The sequence below is a fragment of the Mobula hypostoma genome, chromosome 12, assembly GCF_963921235.1.
Source record: "Mobula hypostoma chromosome 12, sMobHyp1.1, whole genome shotgun sequence".
NCBI classification, from domain to species: Eukaryota; Metazoa; Chordata; class Chondrichthyes; order Myliobatiformes; family Myliobatidae; genus Mobula; species Mobula hypostoma.
In genome coordinates, this window is record NC_086108.1 from 66,669,279 (window position 1) to 66,684,563 (window position 15,285).

The 15,285-nt window shown below is 39.5% G+C and overlaps 1 protein-coding gene across 1 annotated transcript in view; it reads right to left on the reverse strand.

Moving 5' to 3' along the window:
- The window catches only part of trabd2b (TraB domain containing 2B), a 430,972-nt gene that overhangs the window by 58,388 nt on the left and 357,299 nt on the right, over nt 1-15,285 (reverse strand). The window contains exon 5 of the mRNA XM_063064307.1: nt 9,583-9,673. Within this exon, the coding sequence (XP_062920377.1) occupies nt 9,583-9,673 (91 nt within the window). The remainder of the gene's footprint in view (nt 1-9,582; nt 9,674-15,285) is intronic.

Genomic DNA, 15,285 nt, shown 5'->3' on the forward strand with positions numbered 1-15,285 from the left:
TCCTTGGCCCACTTACCTAGCTGGCCACGATCTGCCTGTACATTTGATAATCTTCTTCCCTGTCTATGGTACCACTTAATTTAGTGACTTAATTTATGCATTCTCATCCAAGTTATTTATTATATACGAGGGGTGATTGATAGGTTCATGGCCTAAAGTAGAAGGAGTCAATTTTAGAAAACCTAGCACATTTATTTTTCAACATAGTCTCCTCCTACATTTAGTCACTTAGTCCAGCGGTTGTGAAGCATACGGATCCCTTCTTTGCAGAAGTGGTCCCTAGCGGGGGTAATTGATAAGTTCGTGGCCTGAGGTAGAAGGAGATGAGTTATACAGCTCTCGTTACATGCACGTGCAGTTCAACTCTTTGAGTAATTATGCAGAAAGTTTGAAGTTAGTAACTCATCTCTTTCTACCTTAGGCCACGAATGTATCAATCACCCCTGCTGTGGACCACTTCTGGAAGTTCAAGAAGCTAACTTCTACAAAGTAGGGATCCGTATGCTCCACGATCGCTGGACTAAGTGTGTAAATGTAGGAAAAATAAATGTGCTAGGTTTTCTAAAATTGACTCCTTCTACCTTAGGCCACGAACTTATCAACTACCCCTCGTACAGTAAATGATGAACAACAATGGTCCCAGCACCGTCCTTTGTGGTACACCACTAGTCACAGCCTCCAGTCTGAAAAACAACCTTCTATCATTATCTTTTGCTTCCTACCATCAAGCTCACTGTGTATCCACTTCACCAGCTGTTCCCAGGCAATCTAATCTTCCAGACTAGCCTTCTATGTGGGATCTTGTCAAATGCCCTGCTGAAGTCCATATAGACAAAGCAAACATGATTATCATTTTCAGTCAGCGTGGCCCCTGGTTTAGCATTAACTTAAATCATGAGAAAAGTTTCATTGAAAGTATGCTCACTAGGATATGATATTTTATAAGTTCTCCTCTCATCCACAAACCCTCAGGACACTTCAATGCACTAAAAATGGAATTACCAGCACAGATGCTTTGACATGTGAGCCTGAGGCTACTGATGGCCTCAGTGTTTCAGGGCCTCTCACAGCAGAGGATGTGATTGGCTTGGTCCATATGTGGGTGGTATGTTACCTTCTGCAGACCTGTACTCTTTAATAGTGCTATAATCCTGACTTAAATCCCTTGAGACAGCATGTGAGCAGCATGACAGTGTACTTCTTAATCGCCCAGGTTGGGTTTGAACACTTCTTGAAGGGAGCAAGCCATTATAATGATTTCTTAAAACAAGGATGTTTCAATTTCATAATATCTTTGATGACCAAAAATGGGAATAATCTAATTTCTAGGCATTAGTATCCGCATTTGTACTTGGTTCGCCTAACTGACAATGGCAAACAAGTGATCTGCTTTGAATAGCCAGTGACAAATGCAGTTTCAGAACGTCTTCAGACTGCAGTAATTTAATATCCAGTTTTAAAATGCAAGTTGAAGAAAAGGCTTTTGTCTTGCAGTTTTGAAGGTTTCAATATTTAAAAGCCCTAATCTTCGGCTTATCTGCGGATGCAGAGCTACAACATTTCCTTTAGAATGTTTATGATGTCTCTGTGAGATATGCAACAGCGAAGTATTACCATGTAGAAGAGTTTAATTCAGTGAGGTACATCAGAGTGCCACTATGAATACTGTAATGCAGTTCCAGAAAATTTCTAAAATCCAGCATTGTTAGTTTTGGAAGAAAAACATACAATAACAAAAAAGGTGTATATTTATCAGATCAAATTAATGTTGCACTGCAGTTGGGAAGATTCGTCTGCAAAATGTATTAGAAGCAGATCATTTTTTAAGAATTGATCCAAGGGCTTTGAGAGAAGAAAGAATATCAACAGTGAATTCATACAGTTCACTTTAGTTCATTATTAGTTAATTAATGCAAAAAGGAAGACATCCAAGGCAACACAGAGACCAGACAGGAACTACATAATTGATACATTTGTCAGAGGAGAGAATTATGAAAATACCTCAAAAGCCTCCTTGACGGGAGTAATGAAAAGAGGCATGCATAAAGTTAACTGGAACAGAGAAGTTTAATCTATAACACAGTTTCAAGTAAAACTATGACTGAGGCTCAAGGATATGAAAGAGAATTGAAAGTTCATGAAATATGTCAGAAAGCATTACTTCATATAAGAACCTGACTGATACGTGGATTATCCCCTAGTGGAAGAAAAATCTCAAGAATTAGATGCTTCTTTGGGTAGTCATAGGTTTCTTTGGACTGGATACAGTTCTTAGCTAAACTTTAATTTTACGTTTTATGTTTACAAAAGTAACTTTCAACCTTAGTCCCAGAAGTTATTTTGTTTTGAATGTACAGTGGATACAATTGTACCAGATTAAAACTCTTTAGCACGCTAATCTGTTGTCCCAGCTTTACAAACTATTGAGTTGTGTGCTTTGATGGGACATTTAAATTTTCTTGCTGAAACCAAGAATTATCATTTCCACAGGCAGTGACCATCCATTCGGAATCAGAATGAGGTTTATTACCACCGGCATGTGTCATGAAATTTGTTAATAAATAAATAAATAAATAATAGTATTTGTATATTGAATAGATTAAAATCATGTAAAAATAGAAATAATACATATTTAACAAGTGAGGTAGTGTACACAGGTTCAATGTCCATTTAGGAATCAGACGGCAGAGGGGAGGAAGCTGTTCCTGAATCACTGGGTGTGTGCCTTCAGGCTTCTGATGGTAACAGTGAGAAAAGGGCATGCCCTGGGTGCTGGAGGTCCTTAGTAATGAACGCTGCCTTTCTGAAACACCGCTCCCTGAAGATGTCCTGGGTACTTCATTGACTGATACCCAAGATGGAGCTGACTAGATTTACAACCCTCTGTAGCTTCTTTCAGTCCTGTGCAGTAGCCCCCGCCCCCCCCCCATACCAGATAGTGATGCAGCCTGTCAGAATGCTCTACACGGTAAAACTATAGAAGTTTTTGAGTGTATGTGTTAATATGCCAAGTATAGCCGCTGTCTTGCCTTCTTTATAACTACATCGACATGTTCGGACCAGGTTAGATCCTCAGAGACCTTGGCATCCAGGAATTTGAAACTGTTCACTCTCTCCACTTCTGATCCCTCTATGAGAATCCCTCTACATTCCTTCATCTTACCCTTCCCGAAATCCACAATCAGCTCTTCCATCTTACTGATGTTGAATGCCAGGTTGTTGCTGCGACACCACTCCGCTACTTGGCATATCTTGCCCCTGTACGCCCCCTCGTCTCCATCTGAGATTCTACCAACAATGGTTGTATCAGCAGAAAATTTATAGATGGTATTTGAGCTATGCCTAGCCACACAGTCATGGGTTTAGAGGGAGTAGAACAATGGGCTAAGCACACACTCCTGAAGCGCACCAGTATTGATCATCAGTGAGGAGAGGATGTTATCACCAATCTGCACAAATTGTGGTCTTCTGGTTAGGAAGTCAAGGATCCAATTGCAGAGCTAGGTACAAAGGCCCAGGTTCTGTATCTTATCAATCAGGATTGTTGGATTGATGGTGTAAAATGCTGAGCTATAGTTGATGAACAGCATCCTGACATAGGTGTTTGTATTGCCCAGGTGGTCTAAGGCTGTGTGAAGAGCCATTGAGATTGTGACTGCTATCCACCTTTTGTGGAAATAGGCAAATTGCAGTGGGTCCAGATCCTTGCTGAGGCAGGAGTTCAGTCTAGTCATGACTAACCTCTCAAAACTTTTCATCACTGTAGATGTGAGTGCAGCTGTATGATGGTCATTAAGGCAGCTCACATTATTCTTCTTAGGCACTGGTATAATTGTTGCCTTTTTGAAGCAAGTGGGAACTTCTGCCTGTAGCAGTGAGAGGCTAAAAATGTTGTTGGATATTCCTGCCAGTTGGTTGGCACAGTTTTTCAGAGCCTTACTCGGTACCCTGTTGGGTCCTTCCGCCTTGCGAGGGTTCACCCTCTTTAAAGACACAAATATTTATGAAATAGTATGGCGTTTTGCAAAACATGGTAACATGAAAAGTCGTCCTTTTTTTAGATCCTCCAAAAAATATTTAAAAAGCACCCTAACAGAATTACAAAACAAAAAACACAAATTAATTATGTGCACTTCGGGTGCACCATTTGCAGGAAGGATTTGGAGGCTTTGGAAAGGGTAGAGAAGAGGTTGTACGAACTTGGGTTGTTCTCTGAAGAATCGGAGGCTCAGGGGAGACCTGAAAGAGTGATGATATCATGAGAAGCATAAAGAGTCGACAGTCAAAATATTTTTTCCAGATTAGAATTGTCAGATACTCACGGACTTGCATTTAAAGCTAGAGTGGAAAAGTTCAAAGAATATGAGCAGGGCAAGTTTTTTTTTCCACATACAGTGATAGATGCTTGGAATAAGTTGCCAGGTGGAAAGAGATATGATAGCGTTGTCTATGAGGCTTTTATATAGGGACATGAATATACAGGGAATTAGTTACGGATCATGTGCAGGGCAGGCAGTGAAGAATAAGTTAAGTTAGGAATCCTGATTGGCACAGATATTGTGGGCCAAAGGGTTTGTTCTTGAGTTGTACATTTATATGTTCACATTATACTAAATATCTTAATGGGTTAGAAACAGTGATGGTCAAAAGTTGTTCATGAAGGCAAATTAAAGGAGAATCAAAAGTATATAATAGTCATGAGATTCTGATGATGCTGGATATGCTGAAAAGTATGCAACATCAGACTTTGTGATAGAAACAGATGGACCACTGTTTACATGGACAATGAGCATTGACTTATCTGCCTATGCAAAATAATATGCTGATCTCTGAGATGTTCAATACTTCCAACAGCTCCCCAAGTGACTCTTACTCTATACAATTACCAAACAAACCAGTAAAGCTTTGGACCAATTCATCTAAATTTGCTAATGGTTAACAATGATAAATTTGAATTACTTCCATTTAACTTCTGTGGCCCCTGAAGAATCACTGAGTATGGCATCTCAATCCTTCTGATACACTTCAGAGGTGACCAGAGTTTCTACTGCAGAAGACCACAAAATGTCAAAGGGCAAGCACAATTGTAAATACATTTGACCTTCACTAATCTGACTACCTGTAATTAGGTTCCTTCGATAATCCGGCACTGATTTCAAATTTTCCGTGCAACTGTAATTTCAAGTTTCCCGGGCCACTGTACCAATCTGCTGCGCATTGTTTGGTTGCGCTAGATCTGTTCATGTATTGGTGCGCTCTTGTAAGCACAGGCAGGCGATTCCTGCTTGCTTTCCTGCATTTATTATTATTATTTGCGTGAGGCACGACTGCCCACGCCCGCTTGTCTCACCCACCAGTGGCGAGGGAGCTGGCGCGTGCTGAGTTGGTCCGTCTTCTCGCCTGCCTGCTGGCAGTCACGCATTGCCCTCCAGCGTCGCCCAGCCAGCGCTCCGTTCTCTTCTGCCTACAACCTCAGATCAGTCATGGCGACCTGCTGAATTTAAGCATATTACTAAGCAGAGGAAAAGAAATTAACAAAGATTCCCTCAGTAACTGCGAGTGAAGAGGGAAGAGCCCAGCGCCGAATCCCCGGCCGCCTGCAATGTGGCGTATAGAAGACCTCCTTTCTGCAACTTCTGCTTCTGCTCACCCAGATGTGCTGCCACCAACATCAACAGTTCTCGATCAACTTCAGCTGTTGTGCCGGTTTCAGCCCCAGTTCCTGATGCTTCACTCATTTTCCAAGATGAAGATGTTGATGATCCTGACAACCCCACACTTGCAGACAGGTAACTTTGCCTGAAGGTATACTAAATGTCTCACTTTAGAAGCGGAAGTACTCAACTGTTCTGTATAAGTTAATTCCTGTACATTTACCTGTGCCCTTTATTTTATCTGTGCCTTTACAGTGTATTACTTTATTAAAACTTCACTTGCTGCTCATTTAATATTTCTGTTTCATTATTATCTAACCTGTACTGACTTACATGATATTTTAGAGGTATGATGAGGCAGTGAGCTATTGCTTAATGTGATCCTTCTGTAATTCAGCATTTTCACTAATCTGCCACTCCTCAGGTCCCAATAGTGCCGGATTATAGAAGGTCAACCTGTAGTCACAAAAGCATCTGTGCTCGTCCGCTCATTGATTCAGTGAGGCCTTTCACCTAGCGAATGAATCCCAGTCCTAACTACTAGAAAATACAATTTATAATCAAGGACCAAGTGAGAAGTAGTAGTTGAAATTAAAGCTATCAATGTCGATGAACAAGAACCTAGTGTTCAGCCAGACAGTTGATGAATGATATGCATAAACGTCAGGCCAATAAGCACACTTCTCAATCCAATTCTTTGTGGGTGAAATGACATCATTCATGCATGACTGACACGTCAATAGCTGTCATGTACATATGAGGGAGCTACACCCAGAAGTTTCAAACAGGTATGAAGCTACTCAGGAGCGATTGCTCCTGTCATTCACTCAAGAAAAGCTGTATAAAGTTGTATTTATTAGTGTTATACCATCAATTTCTTGGCATTTACTTCTAAGTACAAATAAATTATGTCCAAATGTTTTCAAAATTAATATTTCATTACCTAAATTAGTAGAAATAAGTAACTATTGGATGAAAAGGCATGTGAGATTTTAAATTGCTGCTCACTGAAAGTAACATAAATGTCAGAGTGCAAGTGACTGCAGTATAAGAAGATATGAATATAAAAGTAACATGTTCAAACAAGGCTAGGCATTAGAAATAAGATATTAATTGATATTAATTGATGAAATGCATGCGGGTCCAAATAGATCAATTCCTCACTAATTAACTCTTTGAGAAAGTATCTGGGGAATATTCCTTTACCTGGAGCTATGGAGTTGTCATAACTAAAATGCAGCTAGTTAACATTTGGTTATTTTAATCAAGGTTACATTGAATTTGTTTGCTTCATTGACATTGGATTAGGGAGAGAGGTTAAACAATGTGCTAAATAGAGGTTAAACAGAGTTCTCCTTAGAGAATAGACGTATGAACACATTGAGGGTGTACTGCATAGGATTATGACTTTGATGCTTTCATAATTGAACTGCTTTTGCTAATGCAGATCAGAAACAGGTATGATGATAATCAGTTTGACAATACTAATGGAACTGTATGGAAACCTTTATTAATCCTTTCCTAAGAGACTAGATATGGGAAGACATGATATACAAAAGTATTTAATTATCATTTCTATAATGCTCAATGACTGATGAGTCATCATGCAAAACTTACTGATGGGCAACTCAGATGGGCCATACAGGCAGTAGCTGAAAACTGATCCAATTCAATAGCTCTTGGTTCTGTCAAACAAAATCTTACCTCAATACTTTGAGAGGCTGAGACACATAGATTGATAGTAACTCACACCCACTAATCCATTGAGAGATTAAGTATATGACCTCTGATTTGCAGCATGGTTTTTCGAGTTCTTCCTGGTTAGACTTCCCTCACCACATCAATTTCAAAAGTGATGAAGAATGGGGAGACATCTGGATGGAAAGCACTCTCTGAAACAAAGAACTCATTCAAATCCCCAAGGCAGGCGTCCCTAAATTTCATCAGCCTGAAAGCACAATGGACAGCTCTGAACAGGATCTGAACAAGGCATGGGCATCATAGCCACTCAGAGCATATGTGACAAATTAAAGCTTTCCCTGCTGTGATCAAAGAATGGACCTCAGTATCACGTCCTTCTGCCAGCACAATATCACTGGAAATAGTGAAATAAACTCTCTTTCTCAAATAGCCATATAATGGCCTACAAACTTAGAACTCAAGTTAGATATGCTCTCTCTGTCACATTGCTGACCAGAATTATCATCAGAGATTATTTTATACATTTTCAGATGTTGTAATGTCCTAGAAGCAAAGTTAAAAAAAAAGCATCTTCCAATGCAATGTCTTCAGTATAAGGAGATGGTATTAATTGCACTGTGCCGTACAGTAATACACTCTTCAGGATAAAGTGAAAGTCAAGAAGCAGCTATTATCCACAATACTTAATGAAAAGACTAGTAACTCATTGCAGGTACACTTATCTACTTTTGGTTGATAAACGTGTCTGAAAATCAAAAGTATTTTATATTGTCTCTCTTGTCAAATCTTCGTGTTACTGCCTATTATTCCTCTGCTCTCAAATCAAGGGAAAAAAATGGCTATTTGCTCTCCATTCAAAGAACTCAAGTTTCCCTCCCTGTCCTTATAGATATTTAGAAAGAGGCTGTTTGGATTCCAATGCAAACTGAGATTTTACCCTGCAGTCATAGAGACAAGAGTATGTCTCCCTTTGATAGAAGTCGGAGCATAATTCAGTTGCTAGGAGGGCACAACCTTCAAATTCAGCCCGACAAAGACAACACATGAACACAAAGAACCATTTCAAGAGCTCTACAACTTAAACCAAACAAATCTCAAGAATGAAGGGATGACTATGACAGGTCTTAGCTCCATGGCATTGCCATAGTGATGAGTACACATGGTAACAACTAAACATCCCCAAGATGGTTAAATCCAAAGGTTTTATATCTTACATAGCATATATTCATTATATCATGATGAAAAGTACTTAGGGCTGATTTATGCTACTTTACTGGCTGAGTTGGTTAATGTAGTTTGTAACTGGTCAAAAAAATCTCATATCTGCTCTCTGCCAAGTTAGCTGTCAGTCGGGTGTGATAAGAGAATTGCAGGAGGGCTAAAAGGACTTGTGCTCTCATTGATTACTATACAGTAATGCTCATTGTAAGTGTCTATTGGATGGGCATAGGATCACGCTTAGCAGCTGAATTGGCTATCAACACTTAAATGTGAAAAAATGGTTATTATGTCATTCAAAAAGTGAGCAGAAAAGTGATTTTAAAAAGTTCATATTGAGTTACAACGTGCTGATAATGCAGTCTTGGATTACGAGCAACAACATGTTATTTGACTCTTCATCCAGATATCATTACCTGGAATTTATTGAGAAATTAGTTTACTTACACTTTTTGTAGCACTTTTGGTTGTTACTAGGGGAGAGTATATAAGGAAATTTGAACCACTGCAGGTATCAGAGCTCAAAATTATGGGGTCCAAAGCCAAATTATATTCCCCGCTTCAACTATTTAAGTGCCCTTTCAACAGATCTGAAACAAAATTATATACTCACATGATCTCTACTTAGGACTGGCAGGAAAATGTGCCTCATAAATAGCAGAAATTTCACACTCTCATCACCTCCATTTCAAAGAAACTCAAGGAGCTGATGAAAGGACATGAGGCTGCATACCTGTCAACATTGCTTCATTGGGCAACCTGTGTTCATCACTCCAAAAGTAGTCAGTAGATAATGAGTCTTCAGAGTTGTACGCTAAGTGGGATTGTGAGAGAAATGGTGCCCGACGTACATGTTAGATGGGTGACAAGAGGAGGACTCCTCACTCTAAAACATCTTGTACTTTACAACCAAGCCACAGAACTTGTGTTAAAACTTTGTGCTTTGATGGCAAAGACTAGGTAGCATGCTGCTTTTGGTAGTGACGGTGGACCTGGACGATAAACTTACTGTTCAAATGGCTGCCCTGCAGGAGTGTGCTCAACTTCATAGCCTGCTTGCCTTAGGACATCAATCACAGTGTTGTTCCCAAGGAAATGACCTGCAACAGAGGATAAGACTTAGTTTACAACATCCCACTAGAATCACCAATACACTTCCTGGTGATCAATTTCTGTTTGCTAATAAAATTAAGAAGTTTTAACAGTTCTCAGAAATCAAAGATACAATTGGAGTAAATGATTGCCATTATATTGGCAGCATATCAAAATGCTACTGTAGAAATAGTTTATCTGTTTTTCCTAAATCATGAACGTTGAAAGCAACAAGGGAATACACTTCCACATTCAAAGTTAAACATGCCAATGCGCACTACTACACCACAGTTTTAGTCTGGATCAGGTACTCAAGTCTCTGGAGTGTGAGGTGTATTAGCAGCCTTCTGCTTCGCAGGCAAGAGTGTGGCCACTGAGCCACAGCTATCGTCTAGACCTACTGAAGACAGCAGTAGCAGACTTGAGAGTGAGCACATCATTGCCACAAAGAAATTCACCTGTGTAACTTTAAAGAGGGAGATGGAACTGGAAATGACAGGCAATTCCTTCTTTAACAGGATCACAGAATGATCATGATAATGTAGCATTTCACATCCTCACAAGGGAAGACTGAAACCTGGACATTTCATTCCCTCTCCCAACCAATTACCTTCCCCCTCACCTGGCTTCACCTATCAGCTTCTAGCTTGTACTCCTTCCCATCTGCCCTCCTTCTTTTCTGGCTTCTTCCCCATCCTTTCCAGTCCTGAAGAAGGGTCGCAGCTTGAAACATTGACTGTTTACTCTTTTTCATAGATGCTGCCTGACCTGCTGAGTTCCTCCAGGATTTTGTGTGTATTACTCTGGATTTCCAGCATCATTTGTGCTTATTTCTCCCTTTTAACATTTGGCCCACCATGAACACTTGCTACACCTTGAACTCTCAAAGGAGAACTTGCAAATGGAAAGAGACAGTTCTGTGGCATCTCCATCCAGCCTAAATCCCAAAGTGCTTCTTGAAGTTTGTTTTGAAACTTTATGTCAGAAGGGGAGGAGAAAAAGGAAGTGCAGGCTCCTCAGGAGCTGCAGTTCTATGAACCCAAACAGTACCAGGCCTCCAGTCATTGCTCCCTGCACCTGACAGCACCAGAAGATAAGAGAATGGTAGCAAACTGATGAACTGAGTAATACCTCAGACCTGTGATATATCTGCAGCAAGAATATGCAGCAATGTTCTGTAAGTTAATTGCCATCTTCAGATGATATTTGAAGTAAGATAGTTTTTGAAACCTCTTGAATGTCGTGCCTTTTCTTGAAACCTCTGATTTAATTGTAGTTGATCAGAGGATGGATTGGGAATGGGGCAGTGAATGAGGACTTCTGAAACCTTTCAACGTTGGTGGTCCTTTGAAAAATATCTATAAATGCTGGTATCTGTCCTCAGAAAGGCAAGTAAAGCAGTCTTTTTTAACTTTTTAGTTCTCTGTAAAACTTGAATACCTCCATTTAGGATCTTTCCGCTTCCATTCTGAAAGGGATTCTGTATAACTTTTCTTGGGGATCTGTGAAACAAACTCTGATCTGCCCCGCCATGAAATTTTACCACTAATGATACCTTGGCAACATAGCAAGTTGATGATCAGCTTCTGAAATTTGAAGAAACTCAGGAGAAGCCCACAAGAGCCATTCCTGCATTTGGTGGGCTGAAACAGAAAGGAAATTCAGCACTGGGATTTCACGGTCTACCAGCAAGCATTCTTAGTTTGGCAAGCTCATTTTATATGACTTGAAAATCTCATTCCTCTTAATGAAAAGATAACGTACATGAACTCAGTAACTTGTGCTTCTATAAAGGACTAATTCATTTGGGGCAATATTTAAGTCATTAATTGGATCTTGTGTGAGTATCGGCCCTATATTGATTTCCTAAATCTGATTGTTTTGCAATGCCTCTCTCTAGAAATTGAGTACTTGTCCATGGTGGATGAAAAAAGAATAGTTTGTGCTTGAAGCCAACCATAATTAAATAGACTGACAATACTCAGTGCCCAGGCTCACACATGAAATACGTGTCTTTGTGTCAGATGCCAAAAGGACTACCTCCAGTATCTTGGCATATTAGCAACAGGAGGAAGACTTGGTGGAGTGTTCTGTAAAGTGCCAATGCTCATCTTGTCGGGTGCATATTTCATAGAAGAAAATACAATATTCAGGGTATACTGGGTCTGGGTAGTCAGGAAAGAGAGGAGGGTGGTTAAGGACACAATCAAGAATTGCGGACTAGAGGAGTGGGGGAAGAGGATGTTGATGGAAGCAGGATTGGCTTCTCTTTTGGGGGACAAGTAGGGGGACTGGGATCTTGAATTGGAGATGCTTTAGGAGTTCAATGTTCTTGCTGTGTTTTGAGAATCATGAGTAATAGCGTTAGTGCTGTGGGATGAGACAAGACCTGAAGGAGTTATAGTAAGTAATCAACTTACTTGAATGAGGTCCAGGCACAGAACAACATTAATAAACGCTGACTTGTTCATAAATTTCCCATGACGGGTGTTCCTCAATACATCGTGCAGTATTTTCACTGGCAATTCATCGGAATAACATTATTTATTCACTTCTGATGTGGAAATCTCACCAGATGTCAAGACTAATTTACTGAGCTATGGGACAAACTTCAAACTTCATAGTTTAATCTTTGAAGTCAGATGTTATACTTCTACGTCCACTCTCACCTCTTTCCCTTTTGGTTTTCCTGTTTATCCTGGTGAAACTCAACATTAGCTTAAAAAATGTCAACTCATTTCTCTTACGCATACTTTGTAAATCTCTGTGCAATGGGCTGACTTGAACACTTTGAAACCTTAACTCAAACCTACACTTGCCATCTGGAAGTAGAAGCTACAAGTGCAGGATACAAGTTTTCTGGTACTTTGCTGGGTTAAGACTTGATTTGGCCATCACCAGTTGGCATACTACTAATGGAGCGATGTTAACAAGTAAGGTTTCCGTTTTCCACTGGATGCCTGGGCTATTGGAGCCTGTCATGGCTGGTTGTTCATGCATACTTTCTATTTACCTTGCTGCCTCCCCCCCCCCAAAACTATTCACATATTCTCCTTGTTGCAGCATATAATGCCTATTATTTCTGATTTTATCTCTAAATGTGTTAGCCATCAGCCATTCCAGTCCCAATCCAAGAAATTCATTAATTTCCATTTCCTTTCCTGTTTCTTTGCCCACCCCATTTCTCTTATCATGCTCCTTTGTAAATAATGGCCATCTGTTGTATCTCTTGGATTGCAGGAAATATTTAAGAATTCTAAAGTGGATTGGAGTTTTCCACATATGCTGCTGAGTATTTTGTTTATCTGCTTTGGAAATGGAATTCCAGGCTAACATTAAGGCCAACAGAAAGAAGTAGCTCAGATTTGAGAATATCCAAATTGGTTAAATTGCTTCTTTGGATGAGATATTATTTGCTAAACTACTTCTCTAACTCGGTGTACAATTCTGGGAATTGATTAGTTTTGTCATGGATATATAATCCCCATGAAAGTATCCTATCAGAATGCCATTTTAAAAATACAGTCTTGAGTGTCACTATTTGATTTTAAATGACATTTTCACTTTTCTAGAGAACACGTTCCTTCTGAATAAGGGAACCTGTTCCAAAATTCATGCATGTTTATTTTATAAGTGATTGCATTACTGTTACTTCAATACCCTGATTAGTGACAAGCCTTTCCTGTTGCAGAACTTTTTGATACCATGACGATCATTGGTAATAGCGAAATAAATAGTGTGTGGATAGCTGTGTATGGTTACATGAAGAGGTGAAACGAGTAGCCGTTCTTAACTTTTCACTTTCCAGTTCGGCAGTCTACTGCAGATCCTTAAGTGCTGTTCTGATTGAACACAGCTAATGAAGCACAGGCTATTATGGTACATCATGAGTTTACTCATTCTCCATGAAGGAATCTCTAGTTAAATCAAAATGCCTTTTCCCTATGCAATTCTTTACTGGTTTACCCTTTTAAAACGAGGCTGATGGTAGTGGACTGATTATCGCAAGATACAAAGAAAAGATGAAAACATTTATTTACGTAAGGGAAGGTTCCATTTCTCATTCCTCTCCATAGTAATGATGAAAGACAAAAATTCTAGCCGATATGTTAATAAAGTAATTAAATGAAAACAAAAGGGGAGAATGGAAGTTTTCTGTACTCTTTACCATTGAACTCTTATTAGCTCTTTCAGTTAGGTTAGGGTGCTGCTTTGACTAAATTTGTTAAACTGTCATCTCAGATAATAGCCAGATCCAAGATCTCTGGGTTTGAAGTATATGTTAAAATGATCAATAGAGTGAGAGGGAAAAAAAAATTGTTTCAGTTCACTGACCCAAACTAACTTGGAGAAAGATGTCCACATCTGGTCAGGCTTGATCTTAATGTGTGTTTAGAGAAACTTTGATTTCCCCCCCAACTCCCCAAGCTCAGTCTTTGTTCCCAATTTAGATTAATCCAGGAACAAATCCAAAACCTATTATATTAATTTATTGTGACGGCTGGTGAAAGCTGTGGCTTAGGAAAGGTCAATGCGACTCCCTGCCTGGGTTTGTCTATACATTTCTGATAAATGAGCACAGAACAACAGGCTGGATAGCACATCGGCCTGTGTTACGACTAGCTCTGCCACGTAGGGATGAATCACTCCGCTGGCTCCAGCTTTCATTGTTCTCCAGCCTGGCAGAACATAGCAGGACAAAAGACACTGAAAAATACTCACATCAAAGCTCATCGCGCACTCCTCTTTGAAGCTGAACTGAAACTAAGCTGGGCGATTTGTTCAGATACAACTGAAAACTGAACTACTTTCAGGACACACTATATGCACAATTAGTTCTAAAAAGACAAACATAAACACAGTCAGAAGGTCCCTGGTTTATCATGATATTCATACAAAGGATCAAACATAATGTATTTACTGCTAAAACTAGCTGGACATCTCAGATCATGTCTGTGTCTTTACTGGCCCTCCTGTCAGTGCTTATGCATAGCAAGAATATGCATAGCAAGAATATGCATGCATCATGCTTTTCTAAAGTTCTGACAAAATTGTACAACAGTATTGTACAAGGAGTTGAAGTGTATATAAAAATACAACAAATACCTGATGATAGATGGCAGGAAAGAACTTGCGGAAATGAAAAGACTTTATTAAGCATGCATGCATTGGAAAATACAAAGGAACTACCTTTGAAGTTTAAACCAACTCAATCCTGTAGCAGTCAGTTCGATGCTACTCTCAAAACTCATCTGCAGTAAAATGGTGATAATTAGTAAGAATGCTGCTTTATAACTATCAGGATGTAATACTAACCTCTCTTAGGATATTTTCGGATAGCATTCGATGACTGCACCAAACTTACAGGCATAATGATTTCTAAATTAAAATGCTCATTTACTGCCTAAAAGTGAAGTAAACAAATATCCTATACTTTTGATGACAAAAACAGCTTTTGGACTATTGGCTATAAATAATAATTCTAGTCCAGAGATGGAGAAACTTACTCTTCTGTGAGTTGCTGTAGGACTCACATTTCCGCTCTCTTGGCTTCTAATGGAGAATATTGAGAATTATTGAGAATATAGACCTACAGTGGCATGGAATGAGATTAAAGGAG